This window comes from Myotis brandtii, unplaced genomic scaffold (genome assembly GCF_000412655.1).
Source record: "Myotis brandtii unplaced genomic scaffold, ASM41265v1 scaffold485, whole genome shotgun sequence".
NCBI lineage: Eukaryota > Metazoa > Chordata > Mammalia > Chiroptera > Vespertilionidae > Myotis > Myotis brandtii.
The window spans coordinates 26684-41670 of NW_005368527.1; the positions used below are offsets into that span (position 1 = coordinate 26684).

Sequence of the window (14987 nt, forward strand, 5' to 3'; positions counted from 1 at the left end):
CAGGTGTACAACATAATGATTCTGTATTTGTATATATTGTAATATGACCACCTCAGTACTAAGTCTAGTTAACTCTGTCAGCACAATAGTTAGAATTTTTTCTTGTGGTAAGGATTTTGAAAATCTACACTCTAGCCACTTTCAACAATACAGTTTTGTAAACTACAGTCACCCTGTTGTGCTTTACATCCTATCCATTGAGTTTTTATTTTTATTTTTCATACTGAAAGAATTAAGATACAAGAATTTTTTATGTGCCTTCACGTGGTAAAGCAAATTGTAATGAGAAATGGCATGAGGGATATCCTAAAGGAGATGAGACCATACACCCAATTGGGAAATTAATTCCTTAATTCCACAATATAGACGTAGCTTTTATGCTAGGTTACTAATGCTTGCTTGTGGGAATATTAGTCATGTTCTTTTTCCTATATCCTGGTAGTCACCTCCACCACATGGAACTGGGGAATGTCACAAGAGTTTCAGAATTTCTTCTTCTGGGATTATCAGAGGAACCAGAACTGCAGCACCTCATATTTAGGCTTTTCCTCTCCATGTACCTGATCACTGTGTTGGGAAACCTGCTCATCATCCTGGCCGTCACCTCAGACTCCCACCTCCACACACCCATGTACTTCTTCCTCTCCAACCTGTCCTTGGTAGACATCTGTTTCACCTCCACCACCATCCCAAAGATGCTGTGGAACATCCAGACACAGAGCAGAGTCATCACCTATAAAGGCTGCATCACCCAGATGCATTTTTTCCTACTATTTGCAGGACTGGACAACTTCCTCCTGACCGTGATGGCCTATGACCGGTTTGTGGCCATCTGCCACCCCCTGCACTACATGGTCATCATGAACCCCCGGCTCTGTGGACTGCTGGTTCTGGTGTCCTGGATCACAAGTGCCCTGCATTCCTTGTTAGAAAGCTTAATGGTGTTGGTGTTGAGGCTGTCTTTCTGTCCAGACTTGGAAATCCCTCACTTTTTCTGTGAGCTCAATCAGATGGTCCAACTTGCCTATTCCAACACCTTTCTTAATAACATGGTGATGTATTTTGGAGCTGTGCTCCTGGGTGGTGGTCCCTTTGTTTCTATCATTTACTCTTACTCCAAGATAGTGTCCTCCATATATAGAATGCCATCAGCTCAGAGGAAGTATAAGGCATTTTCTACCTGTGTGTCTCACCTCTCAGTTGTCTCCTTTTTTTATGGTACAGGCATAGGAGTGTACCTCAGTTCTGCTGTTACCCAGAGCTCAGACTCAAGTGCAACAGCCTCAGTGATGTACACTGTGGTCACACCCATGCTGAATCCCTTCATCTACAGTCTCAGGAACAAAGACATAAAGAGGGCTCTGAAAAGATTTTTTGGGTGGTAGCTATAAAAGGACCAATTGTCCTAGGGTTAAAGAAATGAACATGACAGCTCGATTGAAAGCCTCAGAGCCAAATGTTGTGATATTTTATCTAGTTGTGGAAGCAGAATTTACTCTCTGTTCATATTCTGGATTTTCTTTTTCTATGATTTCTATGTAATTTAATTGAATCACTTTATTAATTTCTTGATTTTGTGATACCTAACAGCTTTCCCTTTGTTATTTTTCTCCTCTCCCAAATTGATTCTCAACCTTGGATGAAATATTTGGAAATCCCCGTTTATCTCATGAGTCTACATGGATTTCTTAAGAACTATTTCTTTTGAAATGAAATCTATCAGACTGAGTAATTTTTCTTTCATTTTACTAAAAGAAAAATCATGAGTTGTACTACTCCTATGTAAATAAACTGCATTTAGTAACCAAAGCCATTTATATCATTTCATAGGAGAGAAAAATATAAGAGCACAGTTTAACCCTCTTTATACATCATTTCTTCCTGTATCACTACCATAACTGCTCTTTCTGAAAATGTAGACTTTAACATATAGTGCATGTTATAAGAGGTCATCTGGCTGTATTCCCTCGTTAGGATCCTGTATCTTATTTCACTTCATGTCCACATTCTTTTTTTTTTTTTTTTAATATATTTTATTGATTTTTTTTTACAGAGAGGAAGGGAGAGGGATAGAGAATTAGAAACATCGATGAGAGAGAAACATCGATCAGCTGCCTCCTGCACATCTCCCACTGGGGATGTGCCCGCAACCCAGGTACATGCCCTTGACCGGAATCGAACCTGGGACCTTTCAGTCCGCAGGCCGACGCTCTATCCACTGAGCCAAACCGGTTTCGGCACATGTCCACATTCTTATCATAGTCACTATTAAACTGATAATCAAGTCCATATCTCCAATTCTGGTCCTAATTGTTTGACATAATATGCCCTTAGAGACAGAGATGACCTTAAGTATAAGGAAGCAACATTTTAATGCGCACACTTATTGCTATGCAAACTATTTTTTTTCATGGTGTAAGTTTCATCATTGATGTATGCAAGATCGGTGTCCATGTGCAAAGGGATTTATCACTGTGGTGCTTTGTTGGGTGTAATGATGTTTCCTACTGAGCTATCTTCCTGCTTCCACTTGAAAACTTTCATTGCTGCCTACAAATAGGATTCCCTCTGTTATTTTAAATGAAGCATCTCCTCCAACTCCAAATATTGTCTTAACCACTAAAGGGATAGAGAATGAACCATATTGTTATCATCTATTCTATAAACTATGTGATCTATAGATGTGTCATATATGTACATAAGTGAGCAAAGGATGACTCGCCAGAGAGCTTGAATTGCTGTCCAGTTCTGTGATTCAGAGTAATAGGTTTTGCACAAACATGCATATTCTTTCAGGGTCTTCTGGTTACCTACAAGGGAATCTCAATGGAGTCACTTTTAATACAGTTATCTGAAATAAACTTTATTAACAGTATAAATATAAATGCAAACTTCAAATATCTGTACAAATGCCTAGATTGGGGGAAAGAATATTATTATAATTGATCTCAGTTTTCTTTTCTTTCTTATTGCATCAGTTAGCTATTTCTGCATAACAAGCCATCCTAACAGCACTTGTTTTAATATAATGGCTTTATAATAAATTAGGATTTTATGGTAGGAGTTTTTCTGATGTCTTCTGGGCTCATCATTAGTTACTACATTAATATATATATATATATATAAGATATAGATATAGATATAGATATAGATATAGATATAGATCTATGGGGGTGTATGTGTGTGTTTATCTTACAGTTAATGTCAAAAAAGTTTATCAAAACTGATGAACAAAAACAGATCCAGAGACAGAGAAGCATCAATCAGACCATCAAACCTCAGAGGGAAGGTAGGGGAGGGGAGGGTAAGGGGGAGAGATCAACCAAAGGACTTGTATGCATGCATATAAGCCTAACCAATGGACACAGACAACAGGGAGGTGAGGGCATAATAGGGGGAGTGGGGGAGCAATGGATCAATAAGAACATATATGTAATATCTTGATCAATAAAAAAAAGAATTTTATTTTCATAACTTTTCAAAAAAAAAGTTTATCAAGAATTGCCTTAATTTAATATCACAGTTCCTATACTTATATATGAGATCTTGCTCTCTTCCAGTTATGAGATATATTTACTACCAGAGTCTGGTGTGACTCAGCTGCCTGTGCTCTTGGTCTGACATGAGTTATACATCACTAGAATTTTTAATTCTCACTAATTTATTGGGGTATAATTGCATACAATATGCTGCACATACTTTAAATGTACAATTTGCTGAACTAAAGAAGCCATACATAAATTAATAATATATAGTGGGTGGGTCCATTTGTATATAACTCGAGATGATTCACAATAAGTTTTTAGTGCATTATGTTATTGTTAAAAATATAATCCACCTGGCTTCAGTTTTCTTCTTTCTGTAGATAATGTGGAATAATAAACTTTAACTTCAACCTGACAAGGTAAGGAATAAATAAAATGTCAAAAATACTTTGTTGAGTCTTAAGAAAATGCTCAAGAGTGAGGAGTGTGTGTATGTATGTGCACTTGAATACATCTTTCAAATAAACGCACTCATCCATAAATATGTACATACACACAGACTCATTCAGAATCCATCTCTTATGATGAAAGAAACCTTGACAGAAATTTAGAAAATATAGAAATTTTAAAAAAGAAATGTGTGAATTAACATGAAATAGAAAAAAATATCGAAATTTTGACACAAAAATTTAAAGTAAAATGTGCGAAATTAACCTTAATAAATTATTTTTTGTATCTTAATACCTCAAAGTCCTCAAGATCAGAATCACATTTTTATTTATATGATGGGAAATTCTTTGTATCATCTATGGACACAAATAGCTCTAAATTAGTTCTAATTTTTTCTATGTACCGTGGAATTTCGACACGAAATACCTTTGCCCAAGGGAAGCTGGCTGAATGGTTTTCAAGGCTTAAACTTAGTTCCCTCTCACAATATTTTACTGGGTAAATGTATGTATCAGTTTCCCATTGTTGTTGTATCAAATTACCACACTAGTGGCTTAAAACAAACAGCTTTCTATCTTAAAGTTCTAGAGGTTAAAACCCTAACATGGATGTCAAAAGGCTTAGATCAAAATGACTGTCGGGCTTGCATTTTTCTGGGCAGTCCAAGGGAGACTGCAATCCCTTTCCAATTCCTTTCCTATTCTCAATTCCTATTCCAGATTCAAGAATCTACCTGCATTCCTTGGCTCATGGCCCTTCCTCCATCTTCATTACCAGCAGCATGGCATCTTCAAATGTCTCTCTGACTCCAATTCTCCTACTGTCTTCCACATTTAGAGGACCACTGAGATTACATTAGTCCAACCTGGGTAATCTGAGCTAAGCTTCTTAGGTAATAATTTTATTTCATCTATCTCAGTTACCCTGCTCTGTGAGCTAACATTCCAAAGCTCTCCTAATCAGGATGTTGACATCTTTTGAGGCCCTTATTCTGCCTATGACAAAGCCCTTCTCAGGTATAAATAATTTTGATGTCACTGTGGAGCCCTAAAATAAAAGAATCAAACACAGAATTATCCTCCCCTTTATAGTGAGAGAAAACTTGTTTTTCAAAATTACATACACAGAAGATTTCTAGTGGAAAAGACCTAAAATTACCTACACCAGACTCTGACCCAGAGCCATGACCCACCTACTCAAAGTGCAGTCCACAGACCAGGAGGACCTGCAGCATCAACATCACCTGGGGCTTTGTCAGAAATGCAGTCCCTGGGCCCATTGGAGACCTGATGAATCAGAATTTGCATTTGAGCTGCAAACTTTGGTGATCTGTATGCCTATGAAATGGAGAGGTGTTGTTCTAGAATAGGTGTTCCCTCCTTTTCACAGTTGACACTGGAAGCTGGATAACAACTGTACGTGCTGGGAGCTGTCTTGTGCATTATAGGTGTTTAGCAGCCTCTTTTCAGACATTTTATTTATTTTTAAATATATTTTTATTGATTTCAGAGAGGAAGGGAGAGGGAGAGAGAGGTAGAAACATCCATGATTAGAGAGAATCATTGATTGGCTGCCTCCTGCACACCCTACACTGGGGATCCAGCCCACAACCCAGGCATGTGCCCTTAACTGGAATCAAACCCTGAACCCTTCAGTCCTCAGGGCAGGGCTCTATCCTCGAAGTCAAACTGGCTAGGGCTCTTTTCAGACATTTTAATATCCCATGGGGCAAAGTCATTCATGTTTGAGAACCACTTCCCCAGATCTCAGAACTGGAAGTGTCCTGACTGATTCCAACCAAAACTCTGTGGGGGAGGGTGGAAGACTTGGTTGAAAGTTTGTAAGGAGGAAATTCTGACCTAGGGAAATTGGCTGAAGGTGACTGCCCCTAATTGTTCCTTGAGCTTTCCAAACAAGTCTGTGTACGTTCAGACCTTTGGGTGTTTACTGGAATTTTTTTTTAATTGTTTAAAGTATTACATATGTCTTCTTTTTCCCCTACTGACCCCTTCCCCAGGCCACTCCTACCCCCCAGGACAAACCCCCACTGCCCCAGTGTCTGTGTCCATTGGTTATGCTAATAAGCTTGCATACAAGTCCTTTGGTTGATCTCTTACCCCTGCCCCCTGCCTTTCCGCTGAGGTTGGACAGTTTGTTCAGTGTTTCTTTGACTCTGGATCTATTTTTGTTCATCAGTTTATGTTGTTCATTGTATCCCACACTAGAGGCCCGGTGCACGAAATTTGTACATGGGTAGGGTCCTTAGACCTGGCAGGCGATCAGGCTAATCAGGGCCTTCCGATAGCCTTGCTGGATAGAGTATTCTTGGATTCATTCCTTTGCTTTGCATCACTTTGTAAATTTCCATCCATTCTTTTCTGGCCTGATGTGTTTCTGTTGAGAAATCATTTGATAATCTAATGGGAGATCCCTTGTATATAACTTTCTGTCTCTCTCTTGCATCCTGTAAGATTCTCTCTTTGTCCTGAACATTTGCCATGGTAATTATGATGTGTCTTGGTGTGGGTCTTTTCGGATTCACCTTGTTTGGGACTCTCTGGGCTTGTGTGACTTTTTTCTTCCCCACCTCAGGGAAGTTTTCTGATATTATTTCTTCGAATAGGTTTTCTAATCCATGTTCATCTTTCTGTTGTTCTGGCACCCCTATTATTCGTATGTTGTTTCGTTTCATGTTGTCCCAAAGCTCCCTTAGGCTCTCCTCCTGTCTTTTAATTTTTTTCTCCAATTGCAGTACAGTTTGGGTGTGTTTTGCTTCCTTGTCTTCTAATTCACTAATTCGGTCCTCCGCTTCTCCTAGTCTACTGTTGATGCTTTCAATGGTGTTTTTTATTGCAGCTATATCGCTCTTCATTTCTTCTTGGGTCTTGCATAAGTTATTGATTTTTTCATCTGTTTCTTCTTGCTTCTTGCATAAGTAGTTGATTTTTTCCTCCATCCGGTTTATGCACGCTAGGACCCTTATTCTGAATTCTTTTTCTGTCATGTTGCATGCCTCTGTCTCACTTAGCTGCTTTTCTGGCGAGTCCTCCTTTTCTTTCCTTTGGGGGTTTCTTTGCCTACCCATGTTTGATCTCACTGACATATCTAGATGTTGAGTCGTTCAGTGGCTGCTCCCTGGGTGGCAGTGGCTCCTTGGGCTGTGGTTGCTCCTTGGGTGGTTGCGGTAGCAGCTGCTCCTCAGTTGGCAGCAGCTCCTCTGGTGGGTGTTGTTCACAGCTGTGGTGGCTCTTCTGGCTGGTGGGGGGAGGCTTCACGTACAGCTGCTGTTCCTCAGACAGAGGGTGTGGTGATCAGGAGGCTGCTGTTGCTTGGATCTGCTGCGTTGATTTAAAGGCACAAAATACAACACAACAAGGCACAACGTACCAGGCACTGAACACAAATATATTCACGATATTAATAACCCCAAATAAAGGTGACCACCCGAATTAAGAGAATTAGGAGATAAGGAGGAAAGAAGAGAAAAAGATAAAAGAGAAAAAAGATGGTGGGCTGCTTGTGGGGCTACTGCTCCTAGGACTTGGACAGGTTGATTGCGAGTCTGTTGCTCCTCGGACGGGGGTGGGCTGCTTGCGAGGCTGCTGCTCTTTGAATGGGAGTGAGCTGCATGCATGGCTGCTCCTCCTCGGATGGGGACGTGCCATTCACCCGGCTGCTGCTCGTCGGGCAGGTGCAGGCTGTTGTGGCTCTGCTCCTCAAACCGGTGTGTGCTGCGCAGGGCTGCCACTCCTCGGACATGGGCGGTCTGCTCGTGTGGCTGCTGCTCCTCCAACCGGGGTGGGCTGCTGCTGCTCCTCGAATGGGGCTGGGCCGCTCGTAGAACTGCTGCTCCTCGGATTCAGAAGGCTGCTGGTGCGGCTGCTGCTGCTTGGACAAGGGCAAGATGCTTGTGCAGCTGCTGCTCCTCAAACTAGTGCAGGGTATGCACAGCTGCTGCTCCTTGGATGGGGGCAGGCTGCGCAGGGCTGCCGCTCCTCAGACGTAGGAAGACTGCTCCTGTGCCTGCTGCTCCTCGGAAAGATCGGACTGCTTGCATGGTTGCTCCTCCTCGAACAGGGAAGCAGGCCGCTCACACAGCTGCTGCTCCTTGAACAGGGGCAGGCCACATGAGGCTGCTGCTCTTAGGCTCGAGGCAGGTTGCTCACGGGGCTGATGCTCCCTGGACAAGAGCGTGCCGCTCACGTGTCTGTTGTTCACGTGGTTGAAAAAATAATGTGAAAAGAAGTAGGAAATGAAGGAACAAACAAAGGAGAACAAAGAAAAAAGCAAAAAAAGCTAACAAAATAATAATAAAAAAATAAAAATGAAAAATTGAAATGTCATTCCTTTGGCTGGTTTAAGATCCCAGTTTTCTGGAATGTCTGTGATTTTTTTTTGTTGTTGTCCTACAAGAATATTTATTCTTAATCTTTAGGTATCCTTGCTTAAAGAACACTGCAGACACATGTCCTCCCAAGAATACTTACCTTACTGGTTGTATCTAAAAGTTAAACTTTATCTCAAACTGCTACTACAATGAAAGCCTCTAGAGCAGCGGTTCTCAACCTGTGGATCGCGACCCCTTTGGGGGTCGAATGACCCTTTTACAGGGGTCACCTAAGACCATGAGAAAACACATATATAATTACATATTGGTTTTGTGATTAATCACTATGCTTTAATTATGTTCAATTTGTAACAATGAAAATATATCCTGCATATCAGATATTTACATTACGATTCATAACAGTAGCAAAATTACAGTTATGAAGTAGCAACGAAAATAATTTTATGGTTGGGGGTCACCACAACATGAGGAACTGTATTAAAGGGTCGCAGCATTAGGAAGGTTGAGAACCACTGCTTATGACCTTATGTATTTTATTTAATTCATTTAAAAGCGTTTCTTTTTTTTTTCTGAGAAGGGGTTCATGGGCTTCCCAGGCTGCCAAACCATTCATCCATTGCTCAGGGTCTGCTGTTCAGCCACGGCAAAACTCCATCTCTTTTTTGGCTTATACCTTTGAGCACAACATTAAATCCCTCTGTTGCCTGCCTATGTTGACCCAGGATGTCATGGTTCAATTTCCAGTGAAGGCACATGCCTACTTTGTAGTCTAAATCCCCGGTAGTGGGTGTATAGGAGAATCCCCAGAGGAGGTGTGTAGAAAATCCCTGTAGAGAATCATCATTGATATTTTTATCTCTCTCTTCCCCTCCTTTCCTCTCAGAAATAAATAAAAAAATCTATATATATAAAAGCCTAAATGACCGTTCGACTGTTGAACTGGTAGCTATGATGTGCACTGACAACCAGGGGACAGACACTCAGTGCACAGGCATGGAAACATGGAACAGACTGATGAATCTCAGAGGGAAGAGGGGAGGTGGAGGGCAGGAAGAGATTAACCAAAGATCTTATATGCAAACTAGAGGCCTGGTGCATGGATCCATGCACCGGTAGGGTCCCTCAGCCTGGCCTTTTTGGATATGGCCAAATCCATGCATCAGGCCTCCAACATCCCCCTATAGGTCCTGGATTGAAAGAGGGCACAGGCCAGGCCAAGGGACCCCACCAGTGCACAAATCCATGCACCGGGCCTCTAGTATATATATACAAGGAAATCTCGCTGTGCCCCATTTCTGTATTGGAGAAGGTAGTTTATAAATGTACTACCCCACAGAATGCAGTTTTCCAAAACATACATGTGGCAATTGCTATAATGTGCTAACCTGGGTTATGACACATAAAATCTAAATGTCTCTCTTATATTTAATATACATTTTATAGTGTGGAACTAAATGACAGTTTGTGCTTTAACTATGAAATTTCTAATTGTTTTGGCTAAACTATCATGAAGCCAAGTAGTATAGAGCCCAAGGTTTTATACCAAAGAAACAAATATATCCCTTTTCTTAAAGAGGGAAATAGTAATTTTCTAGATATATCAGCGGTTGTGTCCCCACCATAAATCAATGCTGTGAAGATCCAAAGACCAGTCAGACAAATTAGTAGTATTAGACTTTTGTCAAATACAGTTTACTTTCAGTATTATTTTGGTTTGAGTTCAGGTGTACAACATAGTGTTTAGAATGTCATATACTTTACCTAGTGTGTCCCCCTCTGATGTTTTCAGTACCAAACTGACCTCATACATAGTTATTGCAATATTATTGACTATATTCCCTATGTCGGGGTGGGCAAACTTTTTGTGAGTGTGTGCCAAAACCAGCAAAATCTCTGACTCAAAATTCTTCTGCGTGCCAACCCTAATTTTTTAAGAACATGTTACACCTACTTGATATCTCTTAAGGTGTACAAATGTGAAGAACCTTGAAGAAATAATAAAATTCATTCGAGCGACACAAACACAGTATATGATAATGAAAAATATATTTATTTTTTAATGTATACATGTACACTGATAGTCTGACAGAAAACTTTATGACTCCGTTTGATATTATCAGTGGGACTTTTGCTGCTGCATCACTGATGACAGAGATTTTACATCAGGTTTATATTTCGTGACCTTCAGAGATATGCACGAGCTACTACTTTCATCCGTCAGGCTACTCCTATTACGAGACTTAACAAAATTCATCACTGAGAACAAAGATTCACAAGCGTATGTGGATGAAACCAAAACACTGGTCGGATCTAGGAAGGCAGGGAGAGTTAAGGCAGAGGCATAGAAATTGCTCTTCCCCTCTCTCGTCAATCCATGTCTATGGTCTTTAAGATAACTTGTTATGTAAAATTATTTATTTATCTAAGATGCACCTACACTGAATTTATCTGAAAAATAAAAAAGTCGATATTAAGAAAAAAAATTGTAAATGGAAGATTATAAGAGAGGGTTTCTCGTGCTGGCAAAAGTTACTGGCGTGCCATGTTTGGCACGCGTGCCAGGGGTTGCCCACCCCTGACCTAGAAGTTACTGGCGTGCCATGTTTGGCACGTGTGCCAAGGGTTGCCCACCCCTGCCCTATGTTGTACTTTATATCCCTGAGACTATTTTGTTGGTGTTGTTAATCCTCAGGACATTTTCCCAGTGATTTCTAGAGTGAGTGAAAAGGAGGGGGAGAGACAGAGAAAGAGAAACATCCATGTGCGAGAGACGCATCTATTGGTTGCCTCCAACCTGCATGCTGGCCAGGGTCTGGGATCAAGCCTGCAAGCAGGTCACATGCTGTTGACCAGAAATTGAACTCAGGTCCTTTAAATCCTTGGAACAAGGATCTGTCCACTGAGCCAAGACGGCCAGCACCCCCAAGACTATTTAGTAACTACCAATTTTCTCTTCTTAATCCCAGTTCTCCAACCTGCTCTCCCCTCTGGCAACCACCAGACTGTTCTCTTTGTCTATGAGTCTGTTGAAATTTTTTTTTGCTCTTTAGATTTGATAAATATGTGAAATCATATGGCATTTGTCTTTCTCTGACTGATTTATTTCACTGAGCATAATACCCTCTAGTTCCATCCATTCAGAAACTTTAACTCAGAGTTGAGATGAGCTCCTGGGAGGCATAGACTTCAGGAAGCAGGACATTTAATGAAAGAATAACCACAACTGCACTCACCTGGCTTATTACATTGTCTCCTAGGAACCCAGGATGAGCAGGAAAAATTTCCATTCTGTCCAGAGTAGTGTCCCCCAGGGGAATCCTGTGCTTAGAGGTTAGAGTAACAAGAAGTAAATGTGCCTAATGAGCAGACACAGAGCGCGTAAATAGCAGCTCTACTGCAGACCCTCACCATGTGCAACCTTTGGTTGGAAGGAACGTGGTCTTTTTTTTTCTTTTTTGAAGTCCTAAATCTGTCTGGGAGACCAATGCATGTCTCCTTGTTGTCTTGTCTGGGACAGAGCTCTGGTTGGCATCACCAACCATCCAGGCAAGGATTCAGACTGCCACAGGGAAACCTTACTCTCAGAATTTCCATCCAGGTGAGTCAGACAGCCCAACAGACATGGCAGGAGAGGATCAGAGAGACTGAAAGCCAAGAACTTATACATAAAGTCACCACAGAACCATTCAAACATAGCCCAGGTACCAGTGATCACTGTGGTTGTCAGCTGGCGTTACAAATACATTAATGTATTTATTCATGATGCTCAAAGGAAAGTGAACACTGCACTCAGAAATAAATGAAAGTGCCAATGTTGACAATTAAATGGTATTAATAGCAGACAAATTAAGAAAGGGCATTGGAGGTGTAAAGTCCTTCCAGTAGAAGTAGACCATAAGTTCAAGGACTTTATCAATTAATAGGAATAGACAAATAAGTTATTAGATATGGAGTAATATATATTGATGTGAGAGCATTTTTTAAAGTTTATGATGAGGAATAATAGACAATGTTTCCATATGGATGAGAAAGATCCAGACCCAGAAGGCTACAAATACACATTTGCAATCACAGTGCATGAGACATACATTTCACAGTATGTTCTCTCACCTTGGCTATTCACATTAAAAAAAATTTATTAGGTAGGTGAAAATGAGTAAGATAATGAGATTAACTTCGTAAATATTTCATTACCTATAAGAATGAGCAATGAAATTTGTTGGTTTGTAAGCCATTTTAAGTCTGTGTTAAAATTTGTTTGTGCAAGTTATTTTCTTTACTTGTTTATTAATTTATTTTAAATTAAAGTATAGATGACAACCAATATAACGTTCACTGTGTTGTACCCTGAAAGTTCATTGCTTTTGAATAGTGTAATCAAAGTGTTTTCATTAATTTTTATGTAAGTATAGTTTGTATACAATATTAAGCTAGTTTCAGGTACAAAACATATTGATTCAACATTTATATACATTACAATGTGATTGCCACACCAAGTCTAGTAATCATCTGTGACCATGCAGACTTACCACAATATTGTTGCCTATATTTTCTTATTCAATTTTTTGATTGGACTCTTTCAAAATAAGAATTGGAGATTTTTATACAAACTGACTGTTTTCCCATTTAGTTCTTACATGTATTATATAAGGTTTGTGGAGAATGAATAATGTTCATTAATTTTGTGTGGTTCAAACTGTCAGTCCTACAGTGTTACCTCCATTGCTGTAATAATTTTTTAAATTGAAGAAAAATTGACATAACACATTATATTAATTTCAGGAGTACCACATAATGATTCTGTACTTGTATATATTGCATTATAACCTCCACAGTATGTCTTGTTAACATCTGTCACAATAATAGTTGCATTTTTTCTTGTCATAGGAACAATTAAAATATACACTCTAGCTACTTCCAAGTACACAAAACAGTATTATTAACTATAGTCATCATACTGTGCTTTATACCCCAACCATTCCCTTTTTTATTTTTATTTTTATTAATGAAAGAATTGAGTAAGACACAGAATTTTTTATGTGTCTTCACATTTAAAAGAAAACTGTAATGAGAAATGGGACTAGAGATATTCTAAAGGAGACTAGACATACACGAAATAAGGAAATTAGTTCCTTGATTCCAAAATATAGAAGGTAGCATTTATGCTAGGTTACAAATGCTTACTTGTGGAAAAATTAGTCATGATACTTTTCCTATATCCTGGTAGTCACCTCCACCACATGGAACTAGGGAACCTCACAGGATTTTCAGAATTTCTTCTTTTGGGATTATCAGAGGAACCAGAATTGCAACCCCTCATATTTGGGCTTTTCCTCTCCATGTACCTGATCACTGTGTTTGGAAACCTGCTCATGATCTTGGCTGTCAGCTCAGACTCCCACCTCCACACGCCCATGTACTTCTTCCTCTCCAACCTGTCCTTGGTAGACATCTGTTTGACCTCCACCACCATCCCAAAGATGCTGTGGAACATCCAGACACAGAGCAAAGTCATAACCTATAAAGGCTGTATCACCCAGATGTATTTTTTCGTATTGTTTGGGGGACTGGACAACTTCCTTCTGACTGTGATGGCCTATGACCGGTTTGTGGCCATCTGCCACCCCCTGCACTACATGGTCATCATGAACCCCAGGCTCTGTGGACTGCTGCTTCTGGTGTCCTGGATCACAAGTGCCCTGCATTCCTTGTTAGAAAGCTCAATGGTGTTAAGACTGTCTTTCTATTCAGATTTAGAAATTCCACACTTTTTCTGTGAACTCAATCAGATGGTCCAACTTGCCTATTCCAACACCTTTCTTAATAACATGGTGATGTATTTTGGAGCTGTGTTCCTGGGTGGTGGTCCCTTTGTTTGTATCCTTTACTCTTACTCTAAGATAGTGGCCTCCATCTGGGGAATCCCATCAGCTCAGGGGAAGTATAAGGCATTTTCTGCCTGTGCATCTCACCTCTTGGTTGTCTCCCTTTTTTATGGGACAATCCTAGGAGTGTATTTCAGCTCTGCTGTTACCCAAAGCTCACACTCAAGTGCAGCAGCCTCAGTGATGTACACTGTGGTCACACCCATGCTGAACCCCTTCATCTACAGTCTCAGGAACAAAGACCTAAAGAGGGCCCTGAAGAGATTGCTTGGGATGGCAGTTATGAAAGCACCAATTATCCTAGGGCTGAAGAAATGCACATGACAGCTGGACTCAAAGCCTCAGAGCCAGATGTCATGATTTTTAGATCAGGTTGTGGAAGTAGAATGTACTCTCTCTGCTCATTTTTGGATTTTCTTTTTCTATGATTTCTATATAATTTAATTGTATCACTTTATTAAGTTTTTGATTTTGTGAGATCTGACAGCTTTTCCTTTGTTGTTTTTCTCTTCTCCCAAGTGATTCCCAACCTTGGATGAAATATTTGGAAATTCCCATTTATCTCATGAGTCTACATGGATTTCTTAAGAACAATTTTTTTGTAACGAAATTTATCATTCTGCATAATTTTTCTTTCATTTTACTAAAGAACAATCATGAGTTGTACTATTTCTATTGAAATAAACTGCACTTGGTAACCAAAGCCATTTATATCATTTCATAGGAGAGGAAAATATAAGAGCTCAGTTTAACCCTGTTCGTACTTCATTTCTTCATATATCACTACCATAACTGCTCTTTCTGAAAATGTAGACTTTA

The 14987-nt window shown here is 39.9% G+C and overlaps 2 protein-coding genes across 2 annotated transcripts; both read left to right on the forward strand.

Annotated features, from left to right (window-relative positions):
- The first annotated feature begins 455 nt into the window (after positions 1 to 455).
- LOC102258455 (olfactory receptor 7A5) lies at positions 456 to 1385 on the forward strand. Its single transcript, XM_005876320.1, has one exon. It carries the CDS (start codon positions 456 to 458, stop codon positions 1383 to 1385), a length of 930 nt encoding a protein of 309 aa, XP_005876382.1.
- A 12138-nt stretch (positions 1386 to 13523) lies between these two features.
- LOC102258744 (olfactory receptor-like protein OLF4) lies at positions 13524 to 14492 on the forward strand. The gene has a single exon (XM_005876321.1). It carries the CDS (start codon positions 13524 to 13526, stop codon positions 14490 to 14492), a length of 969 nt encoding a protein of 322 aa, XP_005876383.1.
- Positions 14493 to 14987: the final 495 nt, after the last annotated feature.